Source organism: Pipistrellus kuhlii, unplaced genomic scaffold, assembly GCF_014108245.1.
Source record: "Pipistrellus kuhlii isolate mPipKuh1 unplaced genomic scaffold, mPipKuh1.p scaffold_m20_p_5, whole genome shotgun sequence".
Classification (NCBI taxonomy): domain Eukaryota; kingdom Metazoa; phylum Chordata; class Mammalia; order Chiroptera; family Vespertilionidae; genus Pipistrellus; species Pipistrellus kuhlii.
This window is the reverse complement of record NW_023425551.1, coordinates 571,119-592,097: the sequence shown is the minus strand read 5'-3', so window position 1 is coordinate 592,097 and position 20,979 is coordinate 571,119. Positions and strand designations below refer to the sequence as shown.

Below are 20,979 nucleotides of genomic sequence, written 5' to 3'. Positions count from 1 at the left end.
TGCAGCTCATTCTCCAGGTATGATGGTGATTCAGAACGAGGTTCTGTCCGGTCCTCCGCCTGTGCGCCTGCCCTCAGCCTGCACTCAGCGAGGTCGCGGCTGCCTTTGCGCGCTGGCCCGGCAGCTGCTTCCTGCCTGCAGCCCATCCCTGGCGCGGGGTCCTTTCCCGGACGTGGGATGGGCGCTCATGCGTTTTGCATGTTGGCTCTGCCTTCACCATTTTGCTCCCCAAGCTTTGCCTGAGGTCCTAGGACCCTGGGCTGTGGGCCCCGCGAGATGAAGTGTGGGGGCAGCTGATGGAGCCTGACCGTCGGCCTGCCGTCCCCCCTCTTCGCAAAGCCTCGTTGGGGGGAGGAAGCACTGGCCGTGGGAGCTGAGGGGACAGTCGCCGTGACCAGGAGAGGTCTGGCATCAGTCCAGGCCTGGCCTTTGCTGGCCTCGGTGGGTGACCGGCCTGGACATCAATGTGAGAGACACGTCAATCGATTGTCTTCTGTACTCGCCCCGACCGGCGATTGAACCTGCAGCCCAGGCTTGTGCTGACGGGGAACTGACCGGCAGCCTCTCGGTGCACAGTATGACACCCAACCAGCCGAGCCACTCTGGCTGGACTCTTGGTGGTTCTCGGTCCATGCTGGTCACTGCCCTCCAGGCTTAGCTACGTAGGCACGTCCCTGGATCGGGAGAGAAATGGCAGCATTCTTCCTTTGATGACTCAGCATGTTCCACTGTCGGTGGCACCCAGGCATTCAGGGATCTGAAGTGAGTCCTCCACTAGGCGCTGACCCGGCACTGTGGCTGCTCTCGTCTCCTCTCCCTCCTGTTTGATGACAGTTAAGAGAGTCCCCCCTTGTCTCTATTTGGAAATCAGAGGAAATTGGGGGACTTATGTGGGCATGTATGCAATCCCCTTCTTTTTAAGGCCTTGTTCATCTTTGATGCTGATGAGATAGAAACCCATTTTCCGGAATAACTGGTGACCACCACCTCCACATATCCCACCATAACAGTGTTCTTCTTGGTTTAGTTTCTACCATTGCTTGGGCTCAAATTCAATTGCCCGGAAGAAGGGAAATCCCTAGAAAGATGAGCTGGGAGCGGGAGAGAGGAGGGGGCCGAGGCCAGAGGGCTGTGTCCCGGGAACCGGCCGCAGAGCCTCACTCCGGCGCCTCGTCCACAGCCTCCGAGTCGGTGTACGTGGTCTCCCTGCAGTCCCTGAACTCGAGAGGCCAGAGCCAGCCGGTGTACAGGGCCGCCCTCACGAAGCGGAAGATCTCAGGTATGTTTCTAAGGACGCATCCGGTCAGCCACGGTCCAGTGTGAATTCAGTGTTGTTTCCAAATGGGGCTGCCAGGCGACGAATTCCGTGGATTTTCTTGAGGGTAAAGGAAGCAGCAGGGCAGCTTGGCCACGTTTTGGAAACAAGTGTGTTTCTGCTCTAGCCAGAGGGTGAGGGATTCTTGTGATGAACTCTAGTTCTCTGTGTATTCTGACTGTCTTTACTGTGCCATAAGAGCAGCCACACATTTATTCCATCTAAGGGCACAGTGTGATCCCCATGGAGATGTCCCCTGGTGCTAGACTGAAGAGAGAGAGGGAGTGGATGGGGTAGCGTGCAAGAATGCAGGGAAACTTTATTTCAGCTAAACTTGAGGAACAATGGCAGCGAGAAGAGTGAGAAAGGATGTAGGGATGGTGTGCTGATAGCCTGATCTAAGATATTTTTCCACATTTGTTCACAGAGATTTTCTATAGTACCCATATATAACAAATTACATACATCTTTTCCGGTTCCTGGGCCTTACCTAAAGAGGTAACCTGTAGCATAATTATTTTATGAACTTATAACTTATTTGTTAATTATAGCTTTATATTACAAAATGTTATTATATAATGTTATATATAATGTTATATATAATGTTATATATATTATATATTGCCTAACAACAGGCCCATATACGGGATTTTTCACCTTTATTGGTCATTAGTTGTTGCTCTCCAAGAAGTCACTATATCAGTTTCCTAAGGCTAAATATTTCCACCTTTTCCTACTTGTAGTTAAAGCCACAAAACACACACACACACACAAAACCCCAGAACAAAAACCAAACCAAAACAAACAAAAACACCCCAGAAGCCTAAGAGACTCAAAAGCAAGCTTGAAGACATCTTGTGTTTCAGTGGGTTAGTGACTGAGCAGACTGTGAGGCTGAGTCTGTGATGTGTTCTACCGGAAACCGCAGGCTGAGTTCTCTTTCGTACGGAATAACACCCGTGCCTTTGCCTGGCGCCCGCGCTGAAATGTGAGGGGCCGGCCCCTGTGATTCACGCTGTTGTTGGCACCAGAATTTCTGCTTCGTGCCACGATCGCCAAGGAAACGCTTCCCTGAGCTTTTCCTCCCTTAAAGTTTTGCTTCCTGTAAGAACTGGATTATTTCCCGGAAACGTTCCGTGTCTGCTGAGGAGACCCGAGTAACTGGGAGTGTCTGACCCCGGCCCAGCCTCTCTCTTGTGCTTCACGGCCATTGGGTTGGGCAGTTTGCAAGGGACTGCGCTTGAGAAGGGCAAGCGTGGAGATTCGGGTTTCTCTCCAGGGACCAATCAAATCATTGTTAACTTCCTGTTCACTTCATGTACGGCCCCGGGGGAACTGCACTCGGGGCCGGGGGAACGGCGTGGAGTTACTGCCGGGACAGCCTTGCCATGCGCCCACTGTCGTTTCAGAGGAGGAGGAGCTGGACGTCCCTGAGGACATCAGCGTTCGTGTGATGTCGTCCCAGTCTGTGCTGGTGGCCTGGGCGGACCCGGTGGTGGAGAAACAGAAGAAAGCCGTGACGTCCAGGTACTTTCCTGACCTCCTGGTCTTCCTTGTCTGTGTGAGACGTGGGCTGTGCGGCCCCAGAGAGACTGTATTTACTTGAGGGATGTGATTTTCTGACATCTCTGAGGGCTGGTGGTTTTTGAAACCGGACAATAGACTGTCCTGTGGCGATGCAGCTAACCTTGAACGTGGCCACACATCCCCACGGGCAGCGTGCCACCAGGGCCTCGTGTGTGATGCACAGGGCAGCACCTCACATCTCGCCTTCTCCGCCTCATCCTGTGTCTGCAAATCCTACTTCTCTCTTTGCCCCCCTTTGCTTTGCTGTGCCTTATTAATTCTGTATTTGAAAAAAATGTATGTTGTTATTGATTTCAGAGAGGAAGGGAGAGAGATATACAAACATCAATGAGAGAGAGAAGCATTGATCGCCTGCCTCCTGCACGCCCCCTACTGGGGATCGAGCCTGCAACCAGGGCATGTGCCCTAGTTGGGAATTGAACCGTAACCTGGCTCATAGGTCAGTCTCAATCACTGAGCCACACCAGCTGGGCATTAGTGATCTATTCACGTGTAGAAGCTACAGGCCCACGTGAGGAGGAGCCTGACCTCCCTCAGTTCCCCATGGAGAGTGGCAGCAGGCAGACGCAGGCTCTCCTGAGAGAGGTGGGCCTCCGTCTAACCCTCGCGCCCTGTAGTTCCTCTTTAGATGTCTCCAAGCACACCCTGCCTGGTGCAGCTCACTGTGCATAACAGACGAACGTATTTCTTCTCAAGCCACGACAAGATGCTGTTCTGATTTGTATACTACCATAGTTTGCAATAGCAATAGAAGAAAAACCAACCGTAAAGTTAAAAGAACTTTTGTGTTGAAAAGGCCACTGGTGAACACCAGTTCCAGTCAGTGGTAGATTAAAATCGTCACCAAAAGCTGCTGTGTCACGTGACTTAGTAGTCGTCACCAAAAGCTGCTGTGTCATGTGACTTAGAGTTTATACAGCCAAGAGACAGCCACAGATTTGGTGGCTTGTCATTACGTACTGATCTTTGAACCTGTCTGCAACCAGGAAAAGTGAGTGTACTTTATAAAACGAAAGAGACACAATGCTGAGAAAGATAGGTAACATGCTGTATATACTGTTATTTGATTGATCTAGAGCACATGTGTCAAACACAAGGCCCGCGGGCCAAATCCGTCCCGCCAGGCCTTGCAATGTGGCCCGCACCGCGCTGTCATCACTGCACTCCGCTGCGTTTCCATCACAATGACAGTTTATGACTGTTCAGTAAACCATTCGGCCCGCGATTTAGGCTGGATTTTAGATTTTGGCCCCTTCTCTGATTGAGTTCGACACCCCTAATCTAGAGTTTCCGTCTGCCCACTGGTGAAAAGACACCTGCTTCCCTTAAGACCTCCGAGATCATAGGACTCTCACGGTTCATAGCGATGCTCCCTGCCCTTGGCCTCCTCAACATGCACGGCTCCCGGCTCCCGGCTCCCGGCTCCCGGGGGCTCTAGTCCAGCATCGTGATGAGAACAGAGAGGGCTGCGTTTCCCGTGTCCACGGTGTGCTGTCTGCACCGGAAGTGTTAGCCTACCGTAGTGACTGTCATAGTTCACGCACCAGGTGCTTCCTGTGCACAGTGTCCGCAGAGACCCCTCCATGGCAGTGCCCGGAGCCGAGCATGCCTTCCTGCTGGGCCCGGGAAGGAGCTCACACGTGCTTCTCTCCATGACAATCTCACACTCCAGGTCTGCTTATCAGCTCCTCATCCCGCTCTGTCTGTGACATCCGCTGCTCCTTCTCCTGGCAGTAAGTTTACTCCAGACCCCGTGCTGCCTCCCCTTCACCACCAGGAAACATGCCTGATTTGGCCCGAAAGGCGTCTTTTTGTCTTTCTCTTCTGGGAAGCCAGGCTACCTTGGGCCAGTTCTGATTCTTACCTTGCCCTCTCCACACTGCACACTGCACACACGCACACATGCACACATGTGTGCACCCCTCACCCCCTAAGGCACGTTCCTCATCAAAGCCACCTCCTCCTCCCCCCGCCCTGCTGCCTCTCTGCTTCAGCTTTTGAGATGTATGAGTTTCCAATAGTTGTGAAGGTCACCTTCCCTGGCCGCTTTAGACACAGTTAGACACCAAAACAGCCCCAGGTGCAGGCCTCTGTGCTCTGATTCCCGTTTCCCTCGCGAAGTCACCGTTTCCGGGGGGAAGAGCCGGAGGCCCTCCTGGCGGGGCTGCCCGGGAGCACCACTGCGGTGTCTCTTCCAGGCAGTACACGGTGCGCTACCGGGAGAAGGGGGAGCTGGCCCGCTGGGACTACCGGCAGGGCCCCCAGCGCCGCCTGCTGATCGAGGGGCTGCTCCCCGACACCATGTACGAGTTCGCGGTGCGCCTGTCGCAGGGGGACCGGGACGGCAAGTGGAGCACCTCGGTCTTCCAGAGGACGCCGGAGTCCGGTCTGTATGAGTGGCGTTTGGGGGGTCCGTCTGGGAACGCCCCTAAAGTAAGATCCAGAGGCCCTTTAAGAGGCCAGCAGTGAGAGAGGCCAGCAGCGGCGTTTTAAAACGTGACACTAACCCCTGATCTTGGCGGGGTGTGTACACAAGGACGCCGAGAAGCAGGAACTATTTCCTGGGGCCACGGCCCACCCCCCGCGGGCCGTTCCCAGGGCTCGTCCTCCTGCCGGCGCGGCCCCGAGGGGGAGGGTCCCTCCTGAGGCCGAGGCTGCATGTGAGTCTGCGGCGGAGGAACTGGCGCGAAAGTTATAATCACGTCTTTTTAAACCGTGTCTTTATTCTATAAAAGCCTTGATTTTAATCCTCTTGGAATATCTCAATGCTGAGCAATGAGAGAAATTCCGAATCCGGAAAGCATCTGCTCGCGGGGAGCTCCCCCTGGGCCCGGGACTGGGAAGCCGCCCGCCCCCGGAGCAAACGCGCTCTCCTCCGTCGGGTGGCGGGTGGCGGCGGCCGGCGGCTCTGCTCTGCGATGGGCCGCGGTGAGGGCGCTGCCGATGGCTCCGGAAGGCGCCCCGGGCCTTTTCAAACCTTGGACCCTTGGCCTTGCTTTGCAGCTCCCACTACGGCTCCGGAGAACCTGCGAGTCTGGCCGGTCCACGGCAAAACCACGGCTGTCACCGTGGCGTGGGACGCCCTGCCCGAGACGGAGGGCAGAGTGAAAGGTAGGGAGCGGGCAGGGGCACGAGGGCACAGGGGCCGCCCCACTGCGCTGACTCCTGTGGCTGCACTGCGAACAGGGAAGCTACCGTCTGTGCGGCACTAACCCAGCAGGCGAGGACTTTCACGCGGGGCTTCCTATCGCTGAGACCAGGGGGTCATGAGGATGGCTCCCACCTCTGCGTACGCAAGGACCTGGGTCCGCTACCAGAGGGTGCTTTCTGGTTTTGACTATGGGAGTGACATCCTAACCTTGACCCACACCGATGACCCTTGTTTTCCATGTTCCGGGTCTTTTCATTGTGCCAGTAAGATCACGGAAAGTGGGAGTGAGCAGGAACCCCAGGGACCATGAGTGTCTTGAGTGGGACCAAAATCTTTTTAATGGGATTGAGAACTCAAGTAAAAAATCAAAAATTAGTCAGCTTTTAAAATTAATTACTTTGGGGGAGTTGAGGAAAATTTGACCTTAAAATAACAATACTGTAGATTTACAAATAGGATAAAATATTAACAAATAGTTAAATTCAAAAAATGTCTGTTGAGAATAGTAAATAAAAGCACAAATCCTTTCTTTTCAATTTAAAAACATCTAAGAACCTTCCAGAAGTCTGTGGAGATATTGTGAACTTTTCCCTTGATATCATTGATACAAATGTGCCCTAAGGGTACTTTTTACTGTTACACAATCTTGGAAGACATATGTAAGTCTTCACAAACTATGAGACTTCTTGTCCAGAAACTATGGAAAGTTTGCGTAAGCTTAAAGAAATCCAGAAAATGACCACTGATTTTCCTTGAGGATTTCTCAATTGAAATAAATGGCTTGTTCTGTTTTGTACACAACTGTGTGCTGTCTTTGTTGACCTGTAAGGACCTTTCCATGGGACACTAGGAGGAAGGTAGACATGAGATAGTCTTTTCTAAACGTAAGGCTTTCCCACTTTCTTGTTTAAGAAGAAAATATTGCACTATTCTTACTCTTTTTTTTTTCCTAGTGGAATAAATTAGAAACAAATGAAGAGAAGAAATGTTTAGCTGGCCCTTTTAAGTAATTCTTTTTATAAAAATCTGAACACTGGCTCCTTCTGGACTAAGTATCGTGGTAATGCTGGGAAGTGAGTAAAGACAGTATTGGGCTGACCACCCTTTTCGGTTATAAAAACATCCATCATGGCTTCGTCAGTGCCATTATTACCGTGCTGCTTTTGTCTTCGTTCCCTCTCCCACAGCTTGTTTACACTTCTCTCTCTTTGGTGAAAGAAGCTCCCAGCAGTCAATTCAATATTATCAGAAATAAAACAGCTGCTGAGTTACATCCAAAAGAACCCACAGATTTTCATAAAGGTGAAAGGTGTGGTAATGAGACTGAAAATTCAAAATTATACCAGGACATTTTTTTATGTCTGAGAACTATTAATATAAAACACAATAGAATATAATTTGACATGGTTAACCTTTTTTTTTTCTAAACGAAATGAATCCATAAAAATATCTGAATTACCAAATTTCATAGATAGGCATTCTTTTAATTTTGACTTCTTACCACCACAGATGACCAGTTTATTCACTTTCAACAAGCACACTTTTTTCTTCCTACAAATGCTTTAAAAAACACTTTTTAAAGATTAGTTCATAGGTAAAAGAAAAGCTTTCCCATGCCTCCAGAGGAAGTATGGCAATTGCTTGGTTTTCCTGAAATTCCGTTTTTTGTTAGCTCCCAGTCATATTAATTTGATAAGTTTTGTAAATCTTGAGGTCAGTGGGAGGAAATAACAGTTTTAAATAGGCTTCTTTATGGGACAGTGTTTCCATATAAGCATAGAGATATATGAGATCTTTGGACTGAATTTGCTATGATGTCCAATCAAGGGCATTAAATGTTTACAGCTGTGGCCAATTAAAGATAGAAACATTAGACAATGCATAAATCTATTAGCAACTTTTCCTAACAGTTTTAAATACTGTGCACTATCCTTGTCTGCATACACTGAGAGCTTTTATAATCCCTACAAAAGTGAAATTATATTCCAAATATGAAATTTAATGGGCTTAAGCTAAACCAGAACTGCCCCGATGATGTCACGGGAACCCTTGGAGATGTCAGCAGCTGTCCAGAATCCGTTCCTAGCAGCTGTCATTTCTTTTCCCACCGCTTTGTCCATTCAGGGTATAATTCTGTCAAAGTAAATTGGCACAGAACTCCGATGGGAAAAACCCAAACACGACATAAATGCCTTTGATAAACTGTATGGAGACTGGCCTCTAGGGTTCCCTGCACTGAATGTCCTGAGAACCGGCAACGCCAACTCATTAACTGGTAGTCTGTCCCGCTCCCGGGCGAACAGTACCCCTCCCGGCGCCTTTATGTTCCCACTTGCCCTGGCGTGATTGCCGGAGCATTCGCCAGTGATGCGCTCAAGTCCATCCCCGCCTCCGGTCCATTCACCCAGTCCCTCCCGCCCCTACAATCCATTCACCCAATCCCTCCCGCCCCTCCGGTCCATTCACCCAGTCCCTCCCGCCCCTCGGGTCCATTCGCCCAGTCCCTCCCGCCCCCGGGTCCATTCGCCAGTGATGCGCTCCAGTCCCTCCCGCCCCTACAGTTGTCTTCGGGACACAGCACTGTTTTCACTGTCCTTCCAACCACCTGCCCATCATTTCAGAGTACATCCTCTCCTACGCCCCCGCGCTCAAGCCCTTCGGAGCCAAGTCCCTCAGCTTCCCCGGAGAGACCACCTCTGCCCGCGTGGACGGGCTGCAGCCCGGGGAGCGCTATCTGTTCAAGATCCGGGCGGCCAACAGGCGGGGAGCGGGGCCGCACTCCAAAGCCTTCGTCGTCGCCATGCCAACAAGTAAGCATTGCGGTGGGACTCCCTCCTTTCGTTTCACGGGTTGCATCCTTTATGAACCATGGCTCCTGCTTGGGTTTTCATGATACTTTTCAGGCTGAGTTTGCAGTGACTTATAGGACATCTGACAGTCCCTTCAGAAAGCAGTCACCCCAAGGACTAAGATGTTATTGATTGCTAATAACACTCGTCACTCTGACGCTATTACTCAGACGTACGAGTATGAGTTTTGTGATTAATCGTACATCACCGTGTGACTGGGGGGATGATGACAGGGAAAGGACATTTTTACAGGCGTGCTGCGGCATTTCTAGTTGTCAGCGCTCTTCAATTTCCAAATAGCTTTTGAAATGCGTAGCTTGTATTCCGTTCCCTGGGAGTGAGCGTGACTCAGAAGAACTTCACTACCTTGTCTATCTGATCGGGATCGGAACCAGCAAGTTAATGAAACCCAGACACGGACTGGGTCTGGATGGTGCCTCCCTCCCGCCTCCCCCATCCACACCCCATAGCTGTTCTTCTCCGCGATGTGCTGTGAGGGTCCCCAGGGCACCCCAGAGCCACACCGTCTGTCCAGGAAGGAAGTGAAATAGGTGTTTGCTCCCGGCTGCGTTCCCCTTCGCTATGCAGGTTCCCGCCCTGACAGCACCCCTTTCCTTACTCCTCTCTCAGGAAAGGGTAAGTCATAGGGTGCACCCAATGTTTTGCCCACCTCAGGAGTCTTTTTATTTTTGGCTTTATTTTGGAGTTACAAATGTATTTATTACTGAAGAGATTTTAATAGGGAAGGAGAAAGCAAGCAAGGACACGTTAGGGGGACAGGGAACTCTCTGTAATGCTCAAAATTTACAAATCTGTGGCTCACTCAAGTCACCTCGCAGGCCTGCAACACAGCCCCACGCCTTTGTGTGCAGAGACCACTTCTTTATACCGGGCTCCTATAAAGAAGGCCTGGCCTGAGCTGTCCAGCAGGCTGTGGCGCGTTTGTAACACACCGAGAATTCCTTTTATTACTAAAGTCCGCTGGAAGGTCTTGCTCTGGCAAAACCAATGGATGACTTCAAAGTACTCATTTGGGAATTCCTTCAAATACTGAGCCGGGACTGACCTAACTGCATGCATAGAAATTCTCACTCGTGCTGCTTAGAGCTTAAAGCAAAGGGACTTTCCAAGCAATTGCTGTAATTGATGGAAGGGTCCGATATTCCGAAGAATGAGACGTTGTCAGTTAAAACTTCCGACCTGGAATGCCTCCCCTGCCATCTGTGACGCTCGCTTGGCATCCCAAAGCCTTGATTCTGGTCTCTGATGGCCAATCCTCTCCGTCTGTTGCAGCCAGGCCCCGGGAGGACACGGACAGCTGGAAGCAGGAGACCTCGCGGCCCTCCCCTGCGCCCCGGACCGCGCCCCCCCACGGCCGGCAGGCCCCGAGCCCCCCGGACCTGAAGGACGGGCTCCTGGCCCCCGGCGGGCTGCCCCGGAAGCCCCCGGCGGCGGAGCTCCCGGACCCCCGAGGGGACCCCCGGACGCCGCCCTCCCAGCCCAGGCCGCCGGGCAGGCCCGTCCACCCCGGCCCGGCCGGACGGGCCCCGGGGAGGGTCCGAGCGCCAGCGCCGCCCCGGCAGGACAACGACTCGCTGGACGGCGAGGAGGACGAGCCGGCGCCGGGCTCCCCGGACCTCAAGGCCGCCCCCGAGGCCCTGCGCCCCAAGAGCGCGGCCGCCGGGCCCGGCCCGTGGCCGCGGGCCCCCCAGGCCGCCAGGCCGGCGCTGCCCGCGCGGAGGGCGCCCCACGCGGAGGCGGGCGAGGACGCACCCCGCGGGGGGCCGCCCCGGCCGCCGCCCCCCGAGCCCCGCGGCCGGACGGAGGGCCCCGCCGCCCCCGCCACCAGGGCCGCCCCGGCCTCCCCGCGCCCGGCGCCCCGGACGCAGGCCCCGCGGAGGGCGGACGGGGACGGCCACGGCCACGGCGCCGGGCGGCCGGCCGAGGCCACGGCGCAGACGCTGCGGGCGGTCCCGGGACACGGCCACGCGCCCCGAGGCCGGCCCTGGGCCCCCGGCAGGCACCCCGGCCGGTTCGGCCCGGGCCGCGGGCCCCGCGTGCAGCCCGCCAGCGCCCCGGCGCCCACCCGCGCCCCCCCGGGGCGCCCCACGCCCGGCCGCGGGCGGGGCCCGGAGGGCGGGGCGGAGGACGAGCAGCCGCTTCCGGCCACGGCGGTGCGGGGCCAGGTGCCCGCCTCCTCCCGGCAGCGCGGCCCCCCGCCGGCCGGGACCCCCGAGGCCCAGCTCCGCCCCGGGGCCGGCGCCCCCCGACGGCGGCCCGCGGCCCCCCGCTCGGACCCGGAGGCCCACGGCTCCAGAGGCGGCCAGCCCCTCCCCGAGGGCCCCGGGGGCGCCGGCGACGACGCGGAGCCCCGGGCCCAGGACACGGCGGCCGCCGGGAGCCAGGCCCTGGCCGCCCGGGCCCCGCAGTCCAACTCCGCATCGGCCGAGGACGAGGACGAGGAGGACTCGTGGCTCCTGAAGGGCGGGGAGGACCGGGACCCGCTGTCCGCGGCTCCCAGGCGGCCCCCCGGCCCCGCGGACAGGGGCGCCCCGCGCGGGGAGAGCCCGGTGCAGCGGCCTCCTCCCCCGGGCGGCCCCCGCGCCTCGCACCCGCCGCCCCGGCCGCCCGCGGGCACCCCGGCGCCGCCCCGGCCCGCCACGCGCGCCCCGCCGGGCCCGGCGCCCACGCCCGTGCTGTCCCTGCGCCAGCGCATGATGCGGGCGCGCTTCCGCAACCCGCTGTCCCGCGCGCCAAGGCCCTCCTTCAGGCCAGGTACCTGTTCTTCCTCCCTCTGTTCTCAGTTCCTCACCGTGTCCTCAGTTCTCCTCTGCCAGGGCCAGGTGCCTCCCCCACCATGTCCTCAGTTCTCCCTCTGCCAGGGCCAGGTGCCTCCCCCACCGTGTCCTCAGTTCTCCTCTGCCAGGGCCAGGTGCCTCCCCCACCGTGTCCTCAGTTCTCCCTCTGCCAGGGGCCAGGTGCCTCCCCCACCGTGTCCTCAGTTCTCCCTCTGCCAGGGGCCAGGTGCCTCCCCCACCGTGTCCTCAGTTCTCCCTCTGCCAGGGGCCAGGTGCCTCCCCCACCGTGTCCTCAGTTCTCCCTCTGCCGGGCCCAGGCCCCATCAGCCCTTTGCAGACAGAGCTGGGGGTGCCCTCCTCTCGGCCGGCCTTCTCGGAGGGTCCGGGGTTTCCCTGGTTCCCAGGCGGGGCTGCGGGGTCTGTGTGGCTGCCCCGGGCCAGACAGCCCAAGGCCGAGCGACTGTCCCGCAGCCCCGGCCGCGGCCCTCGCCCACTCGCCCTGAGCGCCGTGGCACAGGCTCTGCTCCTGGGAAGCACGACCCCAGGTCCGGTCCTGCACTGGGCGCTCTGAGCTGTTTCCGCCCCGAACCTAAGGGCTCAGTGAGAAAGGCACTTCCCGTGGGCCTGGGTCATGTTCTTGTTGATTCTGCACACAAAGCTCTCAATCGAACACTCAGGCAAACTCAGATGTCTTGGCCATGAACTCCTCAGGGGCGAGAGTCTAGGTCAGTGGTCAGCAAACGCATTAGTCAACAGAGCTGCAAACCGGGGCTCCCGAGCCGCAGTTTGCCGACCGCTGGCTTAGACGTTGCTCTCGGTGGGTGTTGTTTAAAACTGGTAGGAAACTCTTGTTTAAGACAGTTGTCACCTAGAGCTGGAACAGGCAGGGTGTGACTTACACTGAGGACGAAGGCAGACAGCTGTGAGCTGGGAATGGGAGTCTGGCTGGACCCCAGGGCAGGACCTAAGCAGAGCATTTCCCAGGTCCGCAGCCAGGTAAGGGGCCCCTGGCACTCTGCCTGGAATCAGGGCCTGTCAGAGCAGCTCTGAGTGAACTATTGTATTTGTTCATCTAGACAAGGTATTGTTCGCTTAGCTCAGTGGTCGGCAAACTCATTCGCCAACAGAGCCAAATATTAACAGGACAACGATTGAAATTTCTTTTGAGAGCCAAATTTTTTAAACTTAAACTATATAGGTAGGTACATTGTTATTAACTTAATTAGGGCACTCCTAAGCTGGCCTTTGCTAAAAACGTCCTCAGTCTGATGGAGGCATGAGGCCGACCACTGGGTGAGCTCCATGGAAAGATGGAACACGCCGCACACTGACGTCCAGTTCCGTTAAAGTGGACTGCCTTAAGACAGCCCGAGACCCCGGTAACACACAAACTCACATGCCCTCGTAAAAGTCCTCAGTAAATGTTTAGTTTTCATTTACCGTTTGTGCAAGGAAATAAGTCTCTGACCTGCAAATTGTCAGGGAGCCCAAGCCCTTGACCCCGTGGTAGGGGCTGGACCGCACAGTGCGCAGCAGAGCCGAGGGGAACTGCGGCCGAGAAATGGCAGGAGAGAGAGGAAGGGCAGGAGACAGGACTAGGTGGACACAGCAACCGAGAGGGCCGCTAGCAGGACCTTGAACTTCCTCCCGGAGTAGGTACTTCGCTGGCGGCCGGCAGAGCTCAGCAAGCCGTCAGCCCGGGCATTTGTAAGTGGCGGTGGACATGGGGACTGAGTCGGCCAGGACTAGTTGTGCCGAGTAAACCTGCTGAGGAGAGCAGGACAGCAGCTAGACATTTAGAGACCGTTTTTCTCCAACCCTCCCTCCCTCCAACTTCCACCAGGTTAAAACACAGCGACTACGCCTGGAATCCTCCTCTGGAGAGTTTACTCATGTTCTACACTCCCATTCCTCCAGTACAGTCAGAAAGCCTGCCTTGACTGTGCTCTGGACATTGGTAGAGAGATAGATTTTGAGAGAGAGAGATGTGCTCTGGACATTGGTATTTGTCATGTGGAAGTCACAGTTTAGACTGTCATCATCTCATGGACATGAGTCCCTGTTCCCGTTCTGTTTGAAAGGATGTTACCGCTCATAGGTTGGCAGAAGCCAGCTCTGTAGGCATGTGGCGTTGACCAGGCTCTGTTGCTTGTTTCCGGGCAGGTTATAACGGCAGGCCCAGCGTGGAGGGGAGAGGGCTGCCCAGCACCAACGGCAGACCGAGCGGACAGAGAGTGATCAATGGCCCTCAAGGAACAAAGTGGGTAGGGTGAACTTCTTTACACGTCTTGGTTGTTCTCATGCTGTTGGGAAGAGGAAGATGGTGGGCGTTGTGTGACAATAGTGAAGCGGTCTTTTCCTCTTGTTCTCTGGTTTTCACCACTCCTCTGTCCCTGTGCTGCACTATGGCATTCTTCCAGCCACCAGAGAGATTTCTGATCGTCCCGAGCGACTAGTTCTTCTCAGAGCGAATAAGATGAGGCCAGGGCACTCAGACAAAGGTCTGGCTAACCACAGCCGTGACAGAGAACTTGAGGCAGAGCCTCAAATTAACTTCTATTTTCCCAGTTTGTTTTTTGTTTTTTGTTTAGTTAAAAACACATGTTTTCTGCAAATTGTCTTAAACCCTTTGTCAAAAGGAGACAGAGTGAAAATAAGTGAACAAGCAAGAAAACCCTGAATCAAACAGGCAGTTTTTATCAGATCACCTTTTGGATCTTCCAATAATTATTATTTGTCTAAAATAACAAATAGGTGTCAGTGTTTTATATATGTTTAAGTCAAATGACTAACTTCTTAGATTTAAGAAAAATGTTTATGATTTTAGGTGGCTTGGGGGCAATGGGAAGAGCACTTTATAATATTCAGAGATTTGAAATATTTTTTCAAAGCATCAAAAAAATAATCATGGTGGAATTCCCAGTCAACACTTCCCATTTATAGCAATAAGGTTTAGGAAAACATATTGGACTTCATGAAATGGTCAGTACAGGTTACTTAAAGATAGATCTTCTCATTTCTCAAAGGAACTGATATTTATTCTAGGAAGAAATACATATTAAAGCAAATGTCATATAAACAGTTTTGAATTGAACTGTATGGGTAGACTTCAAAAGTAGAGTCTGTACCCATGAGCCTTATGTATCACTGAGTCAGGATTCAACCAAGTGGCCTGCTGCCAGGGGCTGCTTCACTGGTCCCGTCATGCACGGTTGTGGTTCTCAAACTTGAGTGTCAGAGTCCCTGGGGCTTTACCAAATATGGTCTCAGGTGTGGCCAGGTAATTTGCACATCTGATAAGTTCCCAGGCGATACTGAGCCTGCTGGCCTGGGATCATACTCTGAGAACCACTGGTGTGAAGCATGAGTTTGTTCCTTCATAGAGATAGCAATATCCTCTTTTCAAACTTTTAATTCCTTAGGGCAGTTGTTGGCAAACCGGTTTGCCGCTCTGTTGACTAATGAGTTTGCAGACCACTGTCGCATACTACCCTTCTCCTCTTCTCACTCAATGTGCTGCAGTTGCCTAATCCTCACAGCTTCCAACTACACGGTAACATTTAGTCTAGTCCAGCGGTTTGCCGACCACTACCTTAGGGTATTAGCCTTTTGCATACATATTATATTGGGCAATGTAATTCCAAATGAAGTTGTTTTTGTTATAGTAACCTTGACTTTTCACATTAACAGTAAAGTAGAAGCATATCATGTTTTTAATATATTAGTAATGCATGTTCATTGCAAGAGGTGGGAACAATTCAGAAATACATGAAAAATATACTGAGCCATCCCACCTCCCTTTCCAAGGATCATCACTGGTGGGGATGTAGCCTTCTAGGTTATTTTCGCTGCAGTTTTAAGCTTATAGACACAAATGACTATATTTTTATTTTTGAAAAATCATCTCTGTACTCTGAATTTGTATCAGGATATGCCAATATGTGTAGAAATTTTCCATCCTTTTCTCCGGCTGCATGGTCTTCCACGGTGTGGATATGCCATCATGTCTAATGTCTGTCCCCCATCCGTGGGCGCTTAGGTAGTTTCCTGCTTTCCAGCAGCACATACATCGTACTCAGTGGTAGTTGTACATGTTCTGTATATTCTAGAAACAAAGTAATTTACATGCTGCATGGGTAAGCAATTATAATAGGAACTACAGTTGTTTTACACTTTATTATTCACTCAACCTTATGAAGGATGCTGACAGAAATAATGTTTCCTGCCCACTTCAGTGTTCTCTTCTGTGAAGCTTCATGCATGTATCCCTGCAGTCGGGTGACTGTGACGGTTTTGAATGTCCGTTATAGTCTTTACTCTGTGTCACGGGTTTAGGTGGTGGATCTTGATCGCGGGTTAGTACTGAATGCTGAAGGAAGGTACCTCCAAGATTCCCACGGCAATCCTCTGCGGGTTAAGCTAGGAGGAGACGGTCGGACCATTGTGGGTAAGTGAGAGTGGTTCTGAAGGAACAGTGTCCGGGCTTAGCTGTGGAATAACAATTCCTTTCCTCCTCGCCCTGCCTGCTAATGGTGCCCCTGGTCTAGTTACCTTTGGCCACGTGCCTTTCCTCGGAGATAGCTGTCAGCAACACTTCCAATGGAATCCGCCCTCTCAGAAAAGGTGGCACTCCCCTTTGTCCTGGAAATTGGCAGCCTCGAGCAGGAGGAGTCAGCCAACTCTGACCCACTGGCCAAACCCTGCCTGCTGCCTGTTTTGGTATGGCCTGTGAGCTCAGGAGAGTTTTCACATTTTCAAATGATTGCAAAAATAATCGAAGGAGGATAATATTTGTGACATGTGGAAATTAAATGACATCCACATTTCAGTGTTCGCGCCCAGGGGCTCATGGAACACAGGAGACGCGCCTGTGCGCGCCTGTGGCCTCTGCCCCCGGCAGGCAGCGCTGAGTGGTCACAGCAGGCGGAGTCCGGCCCATAAACTTGAGGTGCTTCCTCTGTGGTTGTGACAGAAAGCTTTGCACCCGGGTCCCAGGAGCACTTCCTCCTCGGGCTGGGGCTGAGCGGGGAGAGGACCCTCTCCTGACTGAAGACTGAGCGTTGACGGGGGCCGGGCAGGCGGATGACTGTTATTATTAATAATTCAGATGCAGCAGCTGAGTGATGGGCAGGATGGGAGCCTGGGGTGTCTGGGTAGCAGCAGGCATGTCTGCCTCAGAGAACAGACTTCCAATGACCCTACCTTTGCCTTTTTGCTGATTAAAATACCGGAATAACAAGCGTCCTATTTCCCCTGATTGTGTCCCCTGGTTGCACAGACTGTGTTTGATCTTGTTTCAGATCTGGGAGGGACCCCCGTGGTGAGCCCTGACGGGCTCCCCCTCTTCGGGCAGGGGCGACATGGCCAACCCCTGGCCAGTGCCCAGGATAAGCCCGTTTTGAGTCTTGGAGGGAAGCCTCTGGTGGGCTTGGAGGTCGTCAAAACAACCACCCGGGCGCCCACCACCACCACTACCACCACCACCACCAGCACCACTACCACTGAGAGACCCACCACTACCCCTCGGCCCACCACGGCAACCCCGCGGCCCAGGACCACCACTCGCCGCACCGCCACCACCACCCACCGCACCACCACCCGGCGCCCAACCACCACCATCCAGACCACCACCACCCCCGAGCCCACCACGCCCGTGCCCACCTGTCCCCCTGGGACCCTGGAGCGGCACGACGAAGACGGCAACCTGATCATGGGCTCCCGTGGGGCCCCGGAGTGCGTCCCTGAGGAAGGTAACCGTCTCCATCTAACGTGGCCACGCCTCACGCCTCTGCCTCGCTGCCTGCCAGCGGAGGGTCCACGGGCTGCAGGGAGGGGAGGGAGGGGTCCGGGGGGACGGAAACTAGGGTGTCTCTAAGCCTACACGGTTTGTTCAGCAGCTCTGTGCCACAGCCAGCGCTGTCAAATTTAGCAAACAAAGGTATTGCACAGGACAGGCTCACAATATAAATTACTCATTATTTACCTAAAATTGAAGTGTAACTGGGCTTCCTGGGTTTTACCCGGCAGCCCTTTCCACAGCTCAAGTCAAAAAATTAGCTAAAACACGGGGCATTATTAGTTTGGACTAGCATTTCCAAAGTGTGTCCCCTGCGTATCAGTAGGTTAGTATTTGTTAGAAGGATGGATGGATGGATGGATGGCTGGCTGGATGGCTGGCTGGCTGGCACAGGTAGATAGAGCTCGTAGCCTGCATGCATGTGGTCCTGTGATTACTGTGTGATTTAACCAAGGAGAAATGACTGTCTCACTGTGGGGCCACTCAGACCGTGTTTCAGTCTCCTGTGCGTTTCCGGGAAGTTGTTCCCCAGCACGTTTGGAGGGGACACTGATCAGCAGGAGGGGCTTCCCCTGGGGGAGGGGGTGACACCAGCTCCCTGCTTTGCAACACCCACTCAGGCCATCTCCTCCCTGCCCGTGCGTGTCTTCCTCCTGACAATGGACCCGGGACCATGGTTAGGGCGCGTGGAGCTGGGACGCCTTTGGATGCTGAGAGGCTTTGGATGCGGTCACTGCGCTGCGTCAGGCTTGGAGGAGGCCGAGTCTTTTTCTTCCCGCAGGGAGAGGGGAAGTGTGTGTCACCTGCAGAGCTTAAGTCTTTTTAAGCTACTGCAGAGAGAGACCTTCATTTCAGCATCACTGGCAGACCTGGAATTCCCTCCTGAGTGCGTGCGTGCACACGCACACACACCACACACACACACACCCTTTTTGCTTGCTCTGACTTTAGATGCTAAAGGCCTTGCAGTAGAGAGTGCCTTCCTCACGGCCCCTGATCCTTCATCTTTGGTATCTAAACACCTAGAGTGGCAGGCGTCCTGTTTCCCCTGCGGAGGAAGGGCCTTGGCTTCAGGTTCCCGCTCTGCAGCAGGTCTGATGAGGTCACGTGTTTGGAAATGGGAGGCTCCAGCTGAGCATCTTTGACCGTTTCTGGGGCCTGTTTCTGGGGCCTGTTTCTGGCCCCACTTACCACGGCTCCCTTCCAAGACAGAGAAGACAAAGAGGATAACAAAAAACTCACTGGACCAACCGTACCCTTGGCACATGTCCTCGTTTTCAAATGACTGTCATTCACCTCCTCTCTGAACTTCTACCAGGAATAGTTTTTGTAGTTTTCAAACCTCTCTCTGGAGCTGAGGCCCTCGTTCTTTGAAGATACTTTGCACTCGTCTTTTATGGCCATTTTGAATAAACCACTCAAGAGAATAAACAGTCCACCATGGTTGGTGGCTGGCAGTTACTTTTATATGAAGAAGTGGAAGCTTTTGACATTGATGCAGGGTTGACACATACAACATGCACTCTGATGTATGTTCCAGGTGGTTGGAAAGGCATCAGGTGGGGCAAATTCTGGTGGTCAGCTTAAAAACACACTTCATTCCACCTGGGAAGTAACTTTTACTTGGAATCAATATGGTGCTCTTTTGGAAAAATCAGCCTGACTTTGTTTTTAAAGAAGGAGCACTGCATGACTCAACATGGTGATTACTTTTGCTGAAGAGGTGACCCCACCGTTTCTATGACCCGCTGCTGGGCTGGGGTACTTCAGCGCCTCCAGGAATTGTACTTCCCCCTGGGAATCCGCGGAGGAAACCCACACGTTCCCTTTCCTTGTTCACTCTGAGATGCAAAAATTGCATGATTTATTCATTTCTGACCTGGCCAAAAATAACAGTAAAAAGAACGGGTCTGAACCCATAATGAGGACAAACAAGACTACGTTCTTAGCAGTTAAGTGGACGCGGGAGAGAAAGGTGCGTTCCTGGAAACAATGGCAGGGTGGCCTCTGGCGCTCGGCGCCCTGAACTTGACCCAGCCCGGGAGTAACTCCTCTTGGATCCAGGCATATTGACATTGGAATGACCGAAGGGAAACCATGTCTAATGGTTTTTCGTGAAACGACCATCGGGAGCCCTGAGGGTGGGTTGTTCGCTTCTCTGGTGGACACCCATGGCCCCATCAGAGCAGAGCAGGCCCAGTGCTGGCAGCGAGCGTGAAGTGGGTGCTGGGCGTCCCCAGGCCCTGGTGGCCTCGGGCCTGGCACTGTGTTCCTCGGAAGGGCCGGCGGCCAAGGTCTCCGCTGGTGGTTTGTTTTGGCGCCATGGCGTTCGTGACATTATCCAAACGAGCCTCAAAGTAGGCCAGTGGGAGGACTGCTGGAGTCCTGGGGAATGATCACTGATTTTCTAACAATGAAAAATTCAAACTGGTGCCTGTAATTTCTTAGGGGAGGGGGTTCATACACTTTCTGCTCAGTTGCACCTTTATTAAGCCATGGGACGGTGATTCTCATAGAGCAGCTTAAGCAAATGTTTATTGCTTAGTTGAACGTTTAAAAAGCAGAGACGGTTTATGAAGGATAAGTACAGTCTTTGGAGCCAGAGGGTTTGAAGTTCAAATTCAGTTTTAGCTCTGCCTGCGCCAGCTGTGGGACCCCAGGCACACCGTAAACCCTTGGTGTCTGTGGTGCCAAGTGGGTATAAGTCCTTGCGTGTATCTTCTGAGCAAGCGCAGGAGGCCCTGCCTCTGAGGACTTATTCCCATGGGCCGGCCGTGGGGGTGGTGGTGGGGAGTAGGAGGGGAGAACCTTTGCGCCCAGGCCAGCACCCTGACCCGCCGGGGAGAAAGCCGGCCCGGTGACCTCCTCCCTCCCTCTTCTCCAGAGGACTCCTCCGGATTGGACACAGCCCCGCCCACGGAGGAAGCCTATGTCGTCTATGATGAAGGTACTCCCTGGTTGTGAGCACACTGCTTGGCTAGTTCCTTTCCTGGTGGGAGGGCCTTCTAATCACTGAGTAGATGCTCTGAATTGCAGTTTCCTTCAGAACTCAGGGGAGGCGGCCAGGCTTCAGGAAGGTGGCTGTACCCCGCACTGCTGAGTGACCCCCAGTACATGTTTGCTCAAAGAGAAAGTGTGCTTGATTGAAAATACAGCTTCCAAACAAGTGCCCTCTGCTCCCCTCCTCTCCCTCCAGGAACTCTGGGCCTCCCCTCTGCTCTTCATGAGACCGACCATCTCCGCTTCCTCTCTGGCTCTTCACGTTCTTCCCCTTCCTCTCCTTTTCTAGTTCCATTACAAATGCAATGCTACGGGTGTGTTGCTTTTTTAAATCACAGAATCTTTTCAAGTAAGGGCAAGCCTAGGACACAAAATGCCTTGGGAAGTCCCTGGGACAGTTTCTCGATGAATGGGAACAAAGTGCTGTTCTGCTTACGACCCTGCGACTCTGCGCTCTTTAAGCTGCCTCTGCAGCTGGAGAA

At 53.8% G+C, this 20,979-nt stretch overlaps 1 protein-coding gene across 2 annotated transcripts in view; it reads left to right on the top strand.

Moving 5' to 3' along the window:
• FNDC1 (fibronectin type III domain containing 1) overlaps positions 1-20,979 on the top strand; it is a 58,041-nt gene that overhangs the window by 23,293 nt on the left and 13,769 nt on the right. For both annotated transcript variants that reach the window (XM_045572830.1, XM_045572829.1), the window contains 10 exons: positions 1,181-1,279; positions 2,725-2,842; positions 5,101-5,288; positions 5,906-6,013; positions 8,675-8,863; positions 10,196-11,677; positions 13,864-13,964; positions 16,036-16,147; positions 17,001-17,450; positions 20,382-20,444. In XM_045572830.1, the coding sequence (XP_045428786.1) occupies positions 1,181-1,279; positions 2,725-2,842; positions 5,101-5,288; positions 5,906-6,013; positions 8,675-8,863; positions 10,196-11,677; positions 13,864-13,964; positions 16,036-16,147; positions 17,001-17,450; positions 20,382-20,444 (2,910 nt within the window). The remainder of the gene's footprint in view (positions 1-1,180; positions 1,280-2,724; positions 2,843-5,100; positions 5,289-5,905; positions 6,014-8,674; positions 8,864-10,195; positions 11,678-13,863; positions 13,965-16,035; positions 16,148-17,000; positions 17,451-20,381; positions 20,445-20,979) is intronic.